Source organism: Vidua chalybeata, chromosome 8, assembly GCF_026979565.1.
Source record: "Vidua chalybeata isolate OUT-0048 chromosome 8, bVidCha1 merged haplotype, whole genome shotgun sequence".
Lineage (NCBI taxonomy): Eukaryota > Metazoa > Chordata > Aves > Passeriformes > Viduidae > Vidua > Vidua chalybeata.
The window spans coordinates 11,450,163-11,468,381 of NC_071537.1; the positions used below are offsets into that span (position 1 = coordinate 11,450,163).

At 41.2% G+C, this 18,219-nt stretch overlaps 1 protein-coding gene across 1 annotated transcript in view; it reads right to left on the reverse strand.

Annotated features, from left to right (window-relative positions):
- SORCS3 (sortilin related VPS10 domain containing receptor 3) overlaps positions 1 to 18,219 on the reverse strand; it is a 264,974-nt gene that overhangs the window by 60,087 nt on the left and 186,668 nt on the right. Inside the window, exons 6-7 of the mRNA XM_053949043.1 lie at positions 17,539 to 17,603; positions 10,632 to 10,750 (exon numbers count right to left, since the gene is read on the reverse strand). Of these exons, the coding sequence (XP_053805018.1) occupies positions 10,632 to 10,750; positions 17,539 to 17,603 (184 nt within the window). The remainder of the gene's footprint in view (positions 1 to 10,631; positions 10,751 to 17,538; positions 17,604 to 18,219) is intronic.

The window sequence follows — 18,219 nt, forward strand, 5'->3', positions numbered from 1 at the left end:
CTAATTCTACCCCCTTTAATTTCAAAGCCATTCCTCCTTGTCCTGGCACTCCACACCCTTGTCCAAAGTCCCTCTGCAGCTCTCTTATAGCCACTTTAGGTAGTGGAAGGTGCCCTAATGCCTCCCTGCAGCCTCCTCTTCTGCAGGCTGAATAAGGTCATTGTCTGCTACTTTGGAAAGATATATTTCCCATTTAATACTTCCACATCAAAATAAAATTTTCACAAGATAGAACAAACTGTGCAGTTGATTCATACTGAGTCCAGCTATAAGGCAAAATTCATGTTTGCAGTAATTTTATCTCTTTCAGCTCTACAAGCACTGCTCGAAGGATTCCCACACTTCTAGATATTGTCTAAATAGCACAGGGAGTAATTAAATATCCCCTCTTCTCTTTTAATATTTATGGCCTCCATTGGAAAACCCAAATTCTTAATTCTCACATGAACTGAATATGTCCAGTGACTACTGGCTAAGAACCCTGCATTCAATAGCCACATCTTCTAATGGGCTGAGACATGGTCATCAACTTGTAGATGAGGACAATAATATTTACATATTTTGTAAATGGTGTGATGACCAATTGAGATTGGGAACAGTCCAACAATCTTCCAGTTAATCCAGTGAACACAGAGTGGCAAAAATATCAAGGGGTGATCAACTTCCACTTTCTGTGACACAACAGGTTCTGCTACAAGTCTGTCACACTCAAAAGGTTTTACACCATTTTTTTTGGCTTTATCCCACTGAAAACTGGTACCTGGAGGGGGTTTCTTTGAATTTGTTTGTTTGTCTGGTTTTTAAATGTAGAAAGTTAGGATTAAAACACTGTTAAAGTTCAGTATGCAATAGTTAAACTCCCTTTCAGGCTTCCACCTGGACTAGGTCACCTTGACAAAGGCTTAGAAATAGAAATATTTGAGGTTTGTGGTCTTCCTGAGCCAGTTAATATGAAGCCACCCACAATTCTGTTGGCAGGAGCTGTGCAAGTTTTTCCCAGCCAGGGTCTCATCTTCACAAGATTTACATGCACAGTTATAACAGTTCCAAAAAAATGATCGAGCCTCCAATAAAGTTTTGGCAAGCACTGTGGTACAGAATGAATTTTGGAAGGCCCAACTTAATTTATTTTGATGAACTTTTCCTTTTCCTATGAGCAAATGCTCCAACACTGTAAATCCCAGAGATTATGGCAGAGTTTTGCCCTCCAATGCCTCCTTTCAGTTCACATTTGATGAATGTGACCCAATTATTTGCTGTGAGCTCATCTGTCATGCTCAGTACAGAATTAGCTGGGTTTGTCTTTTTCTTCCTCCATCGCTAATGACTGGATCATTAATCTGTTTTCCTGGATTTCTACTTTATGTGTTTAATTGGGCTTCTGGTCAGTAGGAATTATTCCTATGGACAAATGTGTTTGTCATTAAACACATCTGTCTTTCCTGACCTGTGTTCTTTCTTCCTCCCTCCACTCATGAGCTACTACTTTTCTTTAATATTTCCACATTCGTGAGAAAAGTCTTATCTAACTTATATCAGCTGACACTTAAGAAGAGAAACATGAGAAATTTGTCTTTGAAAGCCCTGAAAGTCTCGATATGTTGGCTCATTCCCCCTCCTGACCTGTAATGAGACAGAGTGCATCAAGAAGAAAACAAATACGTTCACAAGACTGCAGAAAAGTACATAAAATTTGTCATGGAATCTATTTATCTCAGTAATTTCTGTGACATGTCTAGGAACACATAAAGCCATTTCTCATGTTAATGATTGAATATGATTATTTAAGAGGAAGCTTTGCAGCTTGCTTCCTTTTTTTTTTTTTTTTTCCTTTAGATTGAAGTTCATCTTAGGCAAAAACATCTGTTTATTTAAAAAACTTTGGATGGCAAGCAGAATGACTTAAGAGGTCTCAGACTGTAAAGGAGCCCTAGATGATGTGAGGAATTGTAGATCACTGTGTATGGAGGGTTCTTTATCATCTTTCTGGCTGGCTTATGCTGGGACTCATAATTTCCAATGTAAGGCAGATATTGATGGAACAAACATGAAATTACTAAATCTCAGAAAGACCCCTGGGCTAAGGAGGATCCCATCTGCCTCCTGCTGCTCAAAGAATCTGCAGGAAAGTCAGCAAAAAGCTCACAGAACCAAATTTTATACTTCTTGTTGGTAGTAAGTTCTTAATAGTATATAGTTGATGTTATTTTCAATAAACACCTCACTTGTTTTCCAAGGTGATTCCTCTGCTTGTAGAGTTCCCCTCCCTTCCAGTAACATCAAATGAGCTGGTAGGAGTTAAAAGTTCAGAAACACTCTATCAGTGTTGTAGCAGCATCCTGGACCTGTGTTCTCCACCTCCATAGGGAGCCCTGGCATCCCTCCACATTGCTTTAACTTTAGGTTCCCTTTCTCCTTCTTGTGAGCATAAAATCCCCCAAATCAAATTGTGGATTAAAGCACAGAAGAGTCATGGCAAGTTCAGCAGGATGGCTGCTCCACTGACACCCTTACCAAGGGATTTTGGGGTTCTTCAGAGACAGCCTTGCCTAGGCCTTGCACAAGTTTGTGAGTTTGAGGATTGAAAAGTTGTGCCTCCTCTCCCAAGCCTAACCACAATTCCAGTCACAAAAGATTCAGAAGATGAGGAAGAACATGAACCTAGTGTAATGTTTTTCCTTCTTGATTAGCCACCATAACGAGGAAAAGCAATCTTCCAGATATTTCTGTGCAGTGAGGTTCTGCATTCCCCAGCATAAATCCCATCATGACAGGTACCATCCAGTCTGAATTATCTCCCTGTGGTTTCCATTAACATCATGCCTTCTGCACAGTCATTGAACAACATGCAATTACTGCAGTGCGCTGTGGAGTTTCTGTGCATGAAGCACCCTCAAGTTGCCTGGTGAATTCAGCAGGCTTAGAAAACATGACACTCTTTAGAGCATCACACCCATCAGAGAAAATTTGCTGTGACAAAGCAGCATTTATTATACTGGCTCAGTCCCTGTTCAGCTGCCTCTTCCCTCAGAGAAAAGATGACACAGCTAAAGGACAGAGTCATCTTGAATAGAAGGATTGCATTTGTTTTAAAAGCAGCTCCTGCAGAAAATGTGCAGCTACACCAAAACACAAGCCACATCAGAGCTGCAGGTGCACATCACCCACACAGAAATCAACTTGTGAGAAGAGCATAATTGTACACATTAAACCTCCTTTTGATTTCAGAGGAAACATATGAGTTTGCCAAGGCAATACTTTATATCTTCAGCTGATCAATCAGACAACGTGATGGGAGGGGAAAGAGTGATAAAAGAAAGTACATCACAAAAAGCCCTAGAAAGAAAATCAATAAAAAATAAATAAATTAAGGAAAATGTTAATAATTTTTTTATCAAGACATGTTTAGGCTCAAGTTCCAAATGTGATATTTGGCACAGAAAAGATGAAACTGTGCTACAAATGGATGAAAAGCACCCAGCAGTGAACAGGAAAGTAGCAAACTACTTACTGCCTGTCTTGCTTTAAGAAGAGCTTTTAACTAGCACGTGGGATGCACTTTCTTTCATCTGTATGGATTAATTTCCCCCACTGGAGTGCTGTCCAGCATTTTAAATAGGAGTGAGAGGAGATCAGCTCTGGCAGATATTATTCACCAGTAAAACAGGTGTAATCGTGTTCATCATTTAAACGTCTTCATCCTATTAGTTTCATAATAAGCTTTTAATGATTCCTTCAATAAAAGACTCAAAGACCAGCCCCTACAAGCTGGAGAGTGCTCCATTGTCCCGCCAAACCGTTTTCTCTACCATCGATCGCAGAGATAAAAATCAATCGTAGCTAAGCAGGGTGAAGTTAAAAATAAATTGCATGGATTGATTTCTGTTAAGACCTTTGGCTCCTATTTAATGGAGGAAAAAATGGAGGAAAGAAATTTATATTTGAACGTGGTGTATTTAGTTTCTATGAAAATAAAGAGAAGGTTCTATACTGGGAAAAGAGCATTTAATTTTTCCCCTCTATCCTGTTTCACTGCTGAGAAGTCTCACATTAATTAAAAAAACAACAACAACAACAAAAATCTAAAAAAAAAAAAAAATCCAAAAAAAAAAAAAAACAACCACTTTCTTTATTCCTGGGGAAATTTGCCACTTATTTAAGTTTTTAAATTGCTAACTTGATAACTGAAGTCAGGAATCCCTATGAATTAGCATCAGCTCAGCTGTGGCTGCTGGTTGAATTCTATCCACCTGATAAATTACTTCAATTCAGCAAATATGCTCATTTAGCCTATTCTTAAATACTCAATAAACTTGAAACATACACTCATGTCCTACTAAACATAAGCACTTTCAAGTGTTCCTAAACAAGCATAGTCACAACCAGTAATAATATTAAACTACTTCTCTGAGCTGGGCTTAGATATATATAGCTTCTAGAATCAGGAAATTTTTTCCCCTCCATAATGCCTCAAAGAGAAATGTCCCCCAACCTAAATTCTAATATTATAAATAATAAGTATTTTTCTTTCTACTGAGGCTGGGGAAAAAAAAAAGGTTGTAATAAATATATCCACCCTGATAAAACCAGAATTTGATACAAATAAAAAGAAAGTATATAAATGCCATTTTGCATCAAATTACTTCAGCTGAAATTTTTAGACACACTCTGATGGGATACCAGGCGTCCAAAAATGGAAATATTATCCATAGGTTTTGTAAGACATTATCAATGATTGTGGGTGAATACTGACATCTGCATATGTTTTAAGGAAACTTTTCTGATGCAAAAGAAGACTGAAATGGTTCAACAGATTTTGGCAGAAGCGTTTGTTCCTCTGAGCCAGAGGAGTTATTGAGATGTGCTCTGTAAGACTCCTACTCAGCTGCACCACACAACCACCTCTGGAGAAATTCTGGATTTGCTCTTTCTCACTCCTGCCAGTGAGCAGGCTGAGGTGCTGCCCTGCTGTGCAACTCCCGAATTCAGCAAAAGTCTTCCAAGTTTAAACTTCAGAAGGTGAAGAAGAGCCAGATAAAACATCAGTATCACAGAAGAGCATTTTCACTTGAACTTTTCATTTTCCATATGTAATTCCTACAATTCCTACAGGAACTGCTGCTGCTTCTACACTGCTCCATGCGCAAGGTGTGAGTAGCCACCATCCCTTGCTCCTAAATGGCAACAACAGACCCCATCACATTCAGGAGGCTTATAAACCACAGTCAAGACCCTGTCTCTCTTCCCAGCTGCCCTCACACTCTTTTCTCCCTTCATCACATCAACCTCAAAACAAAGGACCATCAGGAGAGCAACTAAGCTTTATTGAATATCATATGTCCCAGGACAGCCTGAAGGAATATGGACTGAAGAGAAAGATGTGCAGTTCCGAGGGTTCCCAGGAGACTGAATCACAAATGAAATGGCATAGAAAGAAGACAAGAAAGCTTTCCAGAAGGAGAAGTAGAAGCAGGGGCCAATGAAAGACAAGACACTTGAGTTTCAGCCTGCAGCTAAACACCTTGATAAATTATGCCATGAGATGGAAAGGGGAAGTTGTACCTATGCCTCCAGTCTTTAAAGGCTTTGGAAAGTGATAAGGCACTGCCTCTCAGCATGCCTCTCTGATTAGTGGTGCAAAGCACTTCCCTTTTAAAGTGGAAATGGGCCAGGATCTGAAGCAAAACGCCAATCCTTTTCAATCAAACTTTACAGGAATCATTCCTTGTCCTTATGACACCACCAGTCAAAGAGAGATCTGAGAGAGTTCATCTCCAAAGGCATTTGTTTGGCCTGTATCACTCCCAAACCCAAACCAGGTATCAGCTGCTAAGTCTGAGGTGTCTTCTATACCCAGAGGTGTTGTCACTGCTATGGAAAGTGCTGAACATCTGAGCTACAACTCAGATCAACTTCAGCTCCTCCCCAGTGGGATAGCAGAGTCTGCAGCCTCCTGGAGAAAAATAAATACATAAAAAACAACCAACACATGTATTGATCATCCATTCACACACCTCTGCACTTACAGCCAGCTCAAATCAAAAAGGCCAAAGTAACCCTGAGGGTCTCCAAGTGCTGATAGAGACAGAGAGGAACAGGGACAGTGATAACTGCATGCCAGACTAGACTGGTACAATCTCTGAGGGGAAAGCCACATACAGAAGGGTTTACACAACACAACAAAATTAATAGGGGGATGGAAACATATTTATGAGACCTAGATCTACAAGTGGGGAAAAAAGAGAAAAAAACAATTTTGAGAAACCAAATCGTTTCTCATGTCCCTTGTGAATATGCCCAAAATCTTATCTGTCCTTTTCCAACTCTGTCAGTTCCAGCTCAGAAAAAATACTGTTGCCCTGTAAATTTTGTCCCACTGACATCCTCAGGTCAGCAGCACTATAACAGCAGTGCCAGCAGTCATCATGTCACACATTCTGAAGAGTTCCATCACTGTTTCTGTCCATCTCCTGATACCTAGGTTTCTCTGTGAAGACACAGTCCTCACAAGGGTCAGCACTGGGAATGTCATCCCTCTCCACTAGCAGCCAGGCTCATCCACAGTGGGAGTCCAGCCTCCCAGAAGAACCACTGAGCCATTGTACCTGAGATGCTTGCACACAACTTTTGGGCAACCAGGAGCAGCTCCTTTAACTTAGCAGTTCTTAGCTCTCTATGGCAGCTATGGGTCTGCCCACAGGAATGCTGCTCTCTGCACAAGCACCATCCCAGAGCAAAGCTGATTCCCAGAGAAGGCACTGCCCTATTCATGCCCCTCAGGACTCCTCAGACCCCCCCAATGAGCAACACTGTACTGGGATTTCTGTGGCCCAGACTCTCCTCACTGCCTGAAATAAGCAGTGACATTTGGTCATGTTTTCCTTCATTTTCAGTGGAAATTTTTGATCTCTTGACAAGGAAATATACACAGATCATTCCTGATCTTCTCTTTAAAGAACCAAGTAGCATTGATATTATTTGTTTACTTGTAAGAAAACAAAAAGGTTTTCTCCAAACAATGCTATCTCAGTCAAAATAGAATTTCCTGAAAAATAATTGCCATTTTCATTAAAGCCTATTTAATTTTCAACACTTTTCAGCAACCTGAGCAATTCCATTAGAAACCCTGACACAAGACTTGCTTGAAAAATACCATTCCCAGAATTCCTTCTGTAATTTATTTTTTAACATATAAATTCTCCAAAGTATATCAATACTCTAGACTCATCCCAAATGACTATCCCTGATCGCTGTGTCTGCAGACGAGAATACCAAAGCAGTTCAGGTAATTGTGGGGAAATCACATCTTTTAGGCAGTTGTAGGTTATGTTTGCACCTAAGTTTGGAAAGTGATATTGTTTCAGTAACAAGTACTCACTGGAGCACAGCTATGTAATTGAACATGGACATTAAATGGCAAAGTTGGTCATCAAATTAGCTCCTTCTGCTATAGTACATAAGTCCAGACATATTCCAAGGTTTTCTCACAAATAAATGATTTGTTTTGCAACTTGTAGGAATTTTAAGTATTAATCATGAAAGAAGATTATGGTATTGGCTCCTGGTTACACCAGACCAGTACTGTGAACTGAATGAAAATTTATACATGCAAGAGAAGGTAAGATTTTCACTTAATGTATCATTTTATGCAGAATGATCCAATCCAATCCTAGTGACATGATAGGCATCCTTAAATAACTACTGATCAATCAAATAGAAAGTCAGTCAATAAATTCATAGTGATCACCTACTGCTTTATTCATAATAATTCTTCCTACTCTCTCTTAGTAGCTATTTCTTTCTTTCCTCCACATTACCTTTTACATCTTTCCTCATGGGCTATGTTATCTGTCTCTTTTGCTTGGTAACAAGTGCCAGTCTTCAAACTCTCTTCAACAGATGAAATTTTCAAGCGTAAGATCATTCTCATTTTCCTTCTTTGTACTGTAATTGTGAAAGATTCTTTCAGAAGTGCTGCACAACAGGAATTTTTGATTTATAATGGCATTATAATATCTTCTGGGTTCTTCTTTCCCCTATCCATTATGGATCATAGTATCACGTTTGCTTTGAGTGCAGTTACACAAGTTAATGCTCCCCAGGAATCTTACAGCACAGGCATGTTCATCAACTTGGTTAGAATGGATATTCACTAGTAAATAACTCTATGCAGATAATCTAAGACATTGATATCAATATCTGGAATTCATCTTCCCTAATTTTAGCTGTCAAAAATTTTGGCATTTTCACTAAGCTCTACTTAGGTTCCTTCTAATATTAATGAGAAAGGCACACTCAAAGAGAGATCTATCTCATGTTGAAATAGGTGAAATAAGAGGTAAATTGCCCCTGAAGGTTTCAATCTCTCTAAATTTAGAGGAGCAGCACTGCCTACAGATTTAGGCTAAAAATCTACTGGTTTAATGACAAAAGTTAAAAAAACAAGTTCCTCTCTCCACTCCAATACATTAATTCTGATTTGTTCCAGAACAGACATATCAGAACTCATGCACCAATGCTTTATGCAGCTATTAAACCTCACCAGGTTCTTAACACTTAATTTGATATTTATTTATTCATCTCTGTCTAATATTTAAAATTCTAAAGACCTGGCTCCTATACTTCTGTCCAAGATTATCCAGATTATACACGTGAGACATTGCAAGCAGTCAATCTGACACATCCCATAATAGGCAGCAATACCACATGGTTTGTGAGGCTAATACATCCAGGACACATCAGCACTCCTACCAAGAAAACACTCTGCATAGTCCATTGACCATATCCTGGATTTCACACACCTTCAGCTCAGAGTGTGCTGGGAATCTGACGTGCCTGTGTGTCACTTGAGCTCTGCATGGGCTCAATCCCTGCCCAGCATCTGCAGCCACTTACAGCAGGCTGCTGGACAGGCAGAAACCTTGCCAGTGTGATACAAAACACAGGGAAAGGGATAGACAGTCTGGGAATGGAGAGTCTCCTGCACAAAGCAGCAGCAATGTTCTGTGTGTATATTCAACAGCTTTTTAAAATGTGGGGATGTGATTTTCAATTCGTACACCCATTAAGCTATAATAAAACCTTGCTAAGAATAGTCAAGACACTTGAGTATTACATATACATACATGCATGTGTTGGTACACACACATTTTTTTTTAACTTGAAGTTTTTAGAAGCTAATAGCCTGAGCTGCTCACTGCTGATTTGAGGCAGAGGAACACACACACCAGGCCCATGTCCTCACTGTGAGATAAAGATTCTAAACAGACTGGCCTTGTTTTAACACAGATGAGAGCTGTGGAGTGAGAAACATCTGTAAGGCCTCATGCTTAAAGAGCTGGATGTTCCACAACACCCTTTGCCACAGACATAAACCCCCACATTAAGACAATCTCCCTAAAATACTCCTTGGAGAGCAGAGCATTTATCGATTGGAAAGCCATTGCTTTTAGTCAAATCATGACTTACAAAGTTGCAAAATCTGAATTCACAGTGTTTTCTAGCAGTGGATCTCCACTGAGGCCAAAGGAAGCATAGCAGCCTGGGTTTCATGGGGATTGAGGGGAGCTGTGGCTCCCATTGCAGTAGGTCATCTCCAGAGCAGCAGAGCAGTAGACTCCCCTGCTTTCAGAACTCTGCCAAGTCTTGCTCAAATGCATGCAGTTTTCATCCTGCAGTCCTCCCAGGCCACAGGGATCCAGTCTTCCACCTAATCCCAGCACAGACAGCAAATCTTTCTCATAATTTGGATACAGTCAAGAAAAATGCTCACTCAAGGAAATAAAATAGGAGCTTAATATAACCCAGTCTTACTCAAAAAGGGAAGCATGTGCCTTTTTTGTACCACCTGAATGCAGTCTTCATCTCATTTTGTTCCCCCTGCTTCAGCACTGGAGGCAAGCAGTTAACATCAGCATGTCTGTAATTTCTGTGTCTCCTGAGCTTTCCTACAATCTGGAATCACTGCAGCCTGGCTCTCAGTTTTCAACCAAATGGTACATCTTCAAGAAGTGATCTTCCAGACTGTAGTATTCATTCTCAGGCTTCCACAGACAGGAAATTTAGAGAGATGGCCCTGTTCCATCCAGCCCATGTATTCTTAAAAAATCTCAAAAACATGTAGTTTCTAATTCGATTTCTAACACTTTCTCTTCATCTCCAGAATCATTACCAACTGACAAAGTTACAGATACCTTTCACTTTGAAGTTGCCCTGTAAGATCTTTTCTCAATTTTTCTGCTATTTTACCTCCTACTACAAATTTTGGTTCACTCTATTAGCATTACTTGACTGTCAAATCAGCATAAACCTTTCCAGTTCCTAAATTAATCCTTCACACATTTCTTTCGTTCTTCTCTGTTCTCCCCAATTCATTTATAGTTCCTTTGTATTTTACATAGCCACACAAATAGCACGTTGTGAAATCCATGGACCCTTAATGAGCAAACTTTAAAAATATATGATTCAAGACAAGTGATGAGCAGAGAGATCAAGTGCTCAGACTGCAGAGCCAACAGGATGAACTCCCAGCTCTTAAGAACTGCTGTCCCATGTGCTTATCCTAAGAATATTCTAAGAAAAATACCTTGTGCAGGCAGGATTCACGTCCCATTTGTATGAAGCCAACGTACCTGGATGAAGATGTATTCATCCTGCACAACCAGGGAGCTGACATCGATGGAGCGCGGAAAGGGCCCGCTCCTCTTGGTCTCGGAGCACTCCTGGATCCGACAGGTCAAATAGTGTGTGTCTGCAATGGGAGAATGGGGACACATCAGAAATGCCCAGGTAGGAGCCACTTGTCTGTAAACACCATCAGCAGCTCCAAAGAAGGTCTTATCTCCAGCTAGGGGGATGTTATTTCAGGATCTGCCTCCAGCCTTTGACACTGTAACTGCTCTCTGAAGTTAGGAATTCATCACACTTCAACATCGGCCATTCCCTTCCCTGTTGTGCAGACATCCCTCAGGAGACTGAAGTTCAAACCATAAATGGAGGGTACCAACCATAAATGCATCAGAAAGCTGCTGATGAGACCATATAGAACAGAAGCCACCCAGGTAGAATGCACCAATTCCTATACCCTTCTGGAAGTCATAGCCCTGTCTTCCCTCTGAAACCCCCTAGCCTTGTTGACCGGTTTTAAATTGTGGTAGTAAAATACAAAAAAAAAAAAAAAAAAAAAAACCACAAATTAAGTCTTTATAGCAAACATAGGCTAGGAATGAAAATGCCATGGCCATGAAATAGCATGACTAGCTGAAGATTCCTAACAGTAGTCATATGCACTGCATGAAGCATCAAATGCTTCTGTCCAGAGAGAAGAACAGAAGATCATCACACTAATGGGATCCTGTCAGGCCTTGACCTTGACATTGCTTGACAGGAGGATCAGGACTGGGAGAAGCATGTGAAGACAGCAGAAGGAAAAGGCAGATATATAGAAAGCTAGAACAAGAAGAGATGTGCTCACATCCAGTAAGTTGAGAGAGGTTATAGGGGATTAAGCATTATTTCACTCAGGCTAAGAAAAGGCCTCATGAAACTGAACAATGAATGCACTGTGTTTCTGGATGTGTGTAATCTAAATATGCCATCTCTGCTTTTCAACTGCTCTTCTGAAAGCTGCAAATTAGGAAGAAAATAAAAATACTACTAAGATGACAGCTAGAGTGATAAAAGGGTCATATCTTTTGCACTCTGGCACTTTTACAGACCTCCTAGATTCAAATGCTTCTTTGCTTTTCTACAAAGGGTGAAGACAGAACATCAGTGAAGTAAACAGCAAGTTTGTAAGGGCTGGGGTGAGCCTGATGCAGTGATTTTAGTTCACAACAGAGCCTTTTGACATGGACCTTGTCAAACTGAGCCCAAAATGATAAAAGAGAAGTTTAAAATTACAGTCACTAGGACAGCAAAGCTGCTTACAGGAGTCTCCATCAGAAAAACCTGCCTTGTCCTTGGTCTGTGTCCTTCCAGTGACAGCAATATGTGGGGCAGTGGAAAGCTCTGGGGGGCATGATTGAAATCCTGTGAGATTCAGCCAACTGCCTGCCCAAATTCTAAAACAAGATTCACAGACTGATAGTTTCCTCTTTTAGAGTCTTGTCCCAGCAACACTCTTAAAAATGCAAAAAAAAATGCAAATCAGAGGCATTAATAATTAGACTAATAATTTCTAAAATATTTAGAAATAGCTTTAATCTAAGAAAGGTCCATGGCCAACCACCCAGTGACTGAAGGCCCTGTTTAAAGGCTGCAGACCTGGTTCTGGGTTGATGCACCAGGGATTCCAGGTTAATAAGGGCTGAGTCAGAGCAGTCACACAGGTCTGGTGCAGTAATGAAATCGTAGTCCCACTGAGGATGCTAAAGCAGCAGAAAATGTTGCTGGTGCCAGCTCAGAGTACTGGGCAGTGATTAAAGTGTATGGTGAAAAACACCTGACCTAGAGACAGTGCCAACAGCCAGAGTATCCGAGCTGTGCTTTCTCCCAGCATAAAATTCCAGCAGCAGCAGCAGAGAGGTCAGACTTTCAACTGGCATAAATTAAAGTTCTTCATCAACTGATATACACACACTTGGCCCAGAGCTGGTGTTTAGCTCCTCAGTGTGGAACCTAAGACAACCTCACAATGGATAAAAGCAAATTCTCGGATAACAAGAGGGTCTTATGTGCTGCCATGCTATCCAAAGAGATCAACAGCAGTGACTTGCTCTTTGAGGTAGCTCTAAAATTAGGCAGAACAAGGAGGAGAGGTCAGGAGTTGTATTTTTAGAAGCTCATTCCCTCCAGTACGTTTTCCCACACAGTCGCCTGGATATTCTTATCCTTCCAAAAAGGAGATAATTTGCTGCTGCTGAGTGACAGAATGGGAAGAGGAATAAAAACCTGTCACAAATAAATGCAGATAAATCACAAGTGTTGACATGACAACAAGCTTCCTGCCTATTGGGAAATGTGTCATTTCGAGTGTGTTACACCAGCAATCAAATATACTCAAAGAATGGCACCTGATTAATATTCACAAGGAGATGGTGGTGGAGAAGGGGGGTAGCTCACTGCTCATTTTCCATTAGTCTCTTGTTTTATTTATTTTCATATATTTTACAATACAAGCCTATTAAAAAAAAAACAAACACAGACACAAATAAAATATCTAAACCTGTGTGCTTTAGGATACCAGATAAAGTTAAGTCTTGCTTTTTCACCCTGCTTCCCCAAAGACTTTTTTTAAAATCCCTTTAAAAATACATTAAAAATCAGGTAAAAAATATAGCAGCATCCAGTTCCGTTCCAATTTGTGTGCAACTCCAAGCAAGAAACAATCTCAAGTCCTTGCTCAAGCTTCTAGAAGGGTCCCATTCACAGAGCACATCATCTCACATAGAAAGTACAGGGTCTCTCAACAAAAGCCTCCATTAAGAGAGAAGAGGCCATCCTAACTTCCAGGCTATTATCACCCTCTCCTCCAGATTGAGGTAATTTTGCACCCCCTTTCTGGGCAGCCACAAGGTAAAAGGACATTCACCCAGAGGGGCAGGTGACATGAGACTAAGCCATGCCTACAAAGCCTTGCTTACCTCCCACTGGGAGGTGTATTGCCTAAGGGAGATTGTTTCTACCTGGGCTCTACTTCCAATTTATATATTGTCCTATACAATACCAGAATTAAAGGCTTTGGGTGTTTTGGTTTTCAGGGTTCTTTCAGAGGGTTGGATTTTTTGTTACTTGTGGGATTTTTATAATGTTCCACTGCAAAAGGAGTTGAGAAGGGCTCCCTACTTCCCGGGCAGCATTAAAAACTTGTCATGCTTATAAGCAACCTCAGCCACTTCCTCAGCTCATCTGTGAAAGTGGCAATATGGACATCAAGCAGCCTGGAGGGCTTGCTGCAGCTCAGATCCCAGTGCCCATACCTCCACACAAACCCTTCCCACCTCACTTAGGATTAGGGAATGGCTTTCACAGATGTACAGCCATGCACAAACCCTTCCCACCTCACTTAGGATTAGGGAATGGCTTTCACAGATGTACAGCCATGCACAAACCCTTCCCACCTCACTTAGGATTAGGGAATGGCTTTCACAGATGTACAGCCATGCACAAACCCTTCCCACCTCACTTAGGATTAGGGAATGGCTTTCACAGATGTACAGCCATTTTCCAGCTGAGGAGCCTGAGCCGCCTCCTCATTGCTATTTAACACAGTCTTCCATCTTGAGGTTCTGGGGTGTATTTTTACCCTTTTTGAAGTGACAAAACGGAAACAATTTTGAAATTGGAAGGGACAAACTGGTGAAATAAGCTACCAAGTCTCATCTTTTCCTGCAGGCCATGCCAGCTTTGGCAGGAACATGAGCACAAGAGGCTCTCTCCCCAAAGACGTGGGTTCCTGAAGGGAGGCAGTGAAACAGTCGAAGCTGTTGTGTCACTGTGCTGAAGGCTGCAAAGGACCAACCTGTGTGCAGATGACTGCGACTTAGACACAGGACAGTAATTCCTGCCTCCCTCCTGGGATGGCTGGCCAGCATGGCTAACAGGGAAAAGGGCAGCTGATAGAGACAAGTTGCATTGGCAGATTGGCTCAGATTAAATCAGGCCCTGGTGTCAGGCAAGATTTAAAATCATAACATTGTGAAGAGGGAGAAAAAGCTCACTGGCCTCAATAATTTTTCCCCCAAATAAAAAGATGTGTAAACTCTCCAGGAATTAGTTACCCTTTTTTATCTTTTTGGTTAGCTTTTCTCCCCCTCTTTTTCCTATAATTCAAATGCTGTTTATTGCAGTGTATCTGGGAGTGGGGTGAAGATTAACTCACTGAACATCAGGAAGTTCAATATATCCTTCCCAGGAATGCTGGTGAGTGCTTGTGTCAGTGTGATCATAATAGTTCCCTTGCATTCAGCCCTGTCCTTGCTGTTGCCTATTACACTCTGGCAGAAGACACAATGCCCAAGGCTCCTACATGTTTTTCCAATTTAAAAATGCAAGTCTCAATTATTATTCTGCTACAATGACTCTGCCAAGATGTCGAAAAAATGTGAAAAACTTCATCTGCTACAAAAGATGGGAACAGCTTGAGATAAGATAGGCACTGGAATTATCAGCATCTTGCAGCATTTAAGGAGACTAGACGCAGGGGCAGATGGGTTTTTTAGAGACACAACCATTTCTAATGACTGGAAAGACAAAACCATGTGGCAAAATATCTTGAAGGACAGTCACTAGAGAGGTGAACAGGACTTCCAGCTCCCAGATCCATAAGCTTATTGATAGCCCTGACTCATTTATGGACAAATGAGATTCCACCATGCCCCACCACCTGTTCCCAGCTCCAGAGCACCTTTTAGGCTCCAGGGTCTGAATTGGTATTAGATAGGTTCTTGAAAGAGAAAAAAAAAAATTAAAAAATTTTAAAATCATCAAATTCAGGAGTCTAATCCTAAATAGCACTTCCATTCCTTCCCCTCCCTTCTCCACTGCTTTTACCCTCTACTTTTTTTTTTTTTTACCTTAAAACATAGAGAAAAAGAGAATAAGAGGAAAGAAAAATGCCCAACCTAGAAGAATCATGTATTTTTCAAGTAGCCAGTGACATTGAAGGCACAGATTCTTCTATCTGAATTAAACTAAGCAATGGGAATACTTAAATCTATGTCTGTTAATACATCAAATAAGTGACTGAAACACCAGACTGACCTAAAAGAGGCATTAGAGCAGCCTTTGCTTCCTTCTGCATGATACTGAGGAAAACTTCCATCAGAAGCTTTCTGATCAAGAGGAAGTAACTGCAGGGCCCCATTTTCCAGCAGGTGTAAGTGCCTCAGCTGTTTCACTGAGCACATGAAGGCCCAATTTGATTGCAGAACTAACTGTGAGAAAAGTTCAGTGCCCCATTCCTGAGCACCCAGAGCTGAACAATATCACACTGTGGAAGTCTATAGCTGTGAGGCTGTCATTGCTTTGTTACACAAATTAATATTGTTTTAAGCCTTAGAACCTCTAATTGGAGCAGCACTGTTCTTTTGTGCTGGGCTGGGGGAGGAGTCCTTTGGTACAGGCCAGCAGGGCCAGCAGGGCTGCGCAGATCTGGGATGGCAGCTGCACTGGGGCTGGCTTCCAGTGAAACCCTCTACACCATCAGCTGCCAATTTCAAAATGCTGAATTTATATATTAAAACAAGAACAAAGAGCAAACCCCTGAGCAAACAAGAACAGAAGGAAGAGAGCTGTCTTTAAGCTGGGGATACATCTTTCAAACGTTTACATCCTTGACATATCCAATATTCAAATAGCTGGGTGAGCAAGTTTAAACTTAGTTTGAAAACAGATTCCATCAGCACTTTGTTTGCTTTCTTGCTTGGGTTTTTTTAATTTGCTTTTGACCACTTCTCCCATCACACCTGCGACAGTACACACAGCAGCAAAGGCACTGAAGATGCCTCCCTACCTTGTCCACCCACCTGTTGACCTGTTTTGCTTTTTCCACATATTCAACAAACAGCTGTCACCCCTGAGCTGTTATTGCCTGGTTATTTATTCAGCTGCCATCACTAAATAGCAGTGGGAGGCCAGTGAGTGATATTAGAACATCCACAACCTCAGAGAAGCCATCTTGACAGACAGGAGCTTGTTCACACATCTGGCCTACGCAGCACTTGACTAAAACAGAAAAAAGTTTGCAACCAACAAAAATGAGGCTTTTTTTTCTCCCAGAAATCCTCTAACTTCTCAATCCTATATTGTTTTCTATACTGTCCCTGCATTGAAATGGGACACTTGTCCCATTGCTCCCATTTCCTCACACTGGAGTAAAGTTCCACACAAGGAGCAGATGCATTACTATGCTGCAATTCCTGTGAGAAATATCTAAAACACTTTGGAGAGAGTAACCCAACTTACTTCTAATACCATGTGGAGATTGACTACGTAGGAATCCATTCCACTGCAAATGTGACTGGATTCATTTCAGTGAGGAGTTAAGATTTTTTTTTTCCTAGCTCCTGCTTCAGATCTAGGCACCTTTTCAAGCCTGTAATGTGTTGGTATGGAACAGGTATTCATACATTATGAGCAAAAATAAAAAATACTTTCAATACAAGACAAAGCAGCATAGGGACACTCTGGCAAGAGGGCAAGTCTGACTGCAGGTAATTTCTCAAATTCTCAGGTACCACCTAGCTGTTCTGAGCACCTCTGGAAATGCACAGAGGTTTCATGGCAGAGTGCTGGTAGCCCAGCTCTTTATGATGGATGTAAATTACATGATCCTGAAACAGCTAAACAGGGAACAGAATAGATGGGTTCTTAGCCCAACAGACTGTGCTTCTGTCCACCACCTCCACACACACAAGCCCTGCAGCCCATGACCTTCCCCTACAGGTTCAGGATAAGAACATCACATCAAACCCCATGACCCACATCTACCCTACCAATTAAAAGTAAATGGGGAGGTAAAATGGGTAAAGTGGATTCTCATTCCCACTCCATTCTTGGCTCAAAGCCCAATTTTCAGCAGAGGCTGCAGGCACTCACATCCATCAGCTGTCCGGGCTTCCATGTGCACAAGGTCAGGTTCTTTATCCAAACCAGTCACTGACCTGGGAGAGGAGAGAGAGAGATACAGAGAGAGAGAGAGAGAAGAAGAGTCAGTCAGCTGAAAGGCTGCAATCAGACAGAGATGGTGAAGGAATGCAAAACCAGTTTAAACCAACCTTGGGACACCTGGAATGTAGGACTCCACCTTTTAACAACTCATCTCCTTTGTACAGACCATGCTCAGGGCCCCTACACCAACCTTCCCAGGCACGAGAGAGTGATCCTGCCTGTCCTTTGTCTACAAGATCAAGGCTACTATACTGTTCTAGTGATGGCAAACAGAGCTGGTCCCAAGACCCAGTAAAATCAGAGTTCTGTTTTAATGCTGAAGGAAAAACAAGGGCACCGCAGCCTCATGCCTTCAGAAAGCAAATTAAGAGGAGGTTTTATTTGGCTGATTAGAGACATGAAAGACTAAGTTTCCTGATTTTCCCCTGGTTTGCTGGGCAATCTTGCTATTCTTTACCTCCTTTTCCCCATCTTCAGAAGAAAAACAGTGTTGCATATATGGTGAATTTCTGATTTTAAAAAGGTGAGAAAGTATTCATTATTCACACCATGATCCCATGCCATCCATGGTCCTTGACAATTACGAAAAGAGGCACAAGGAATTTCTTT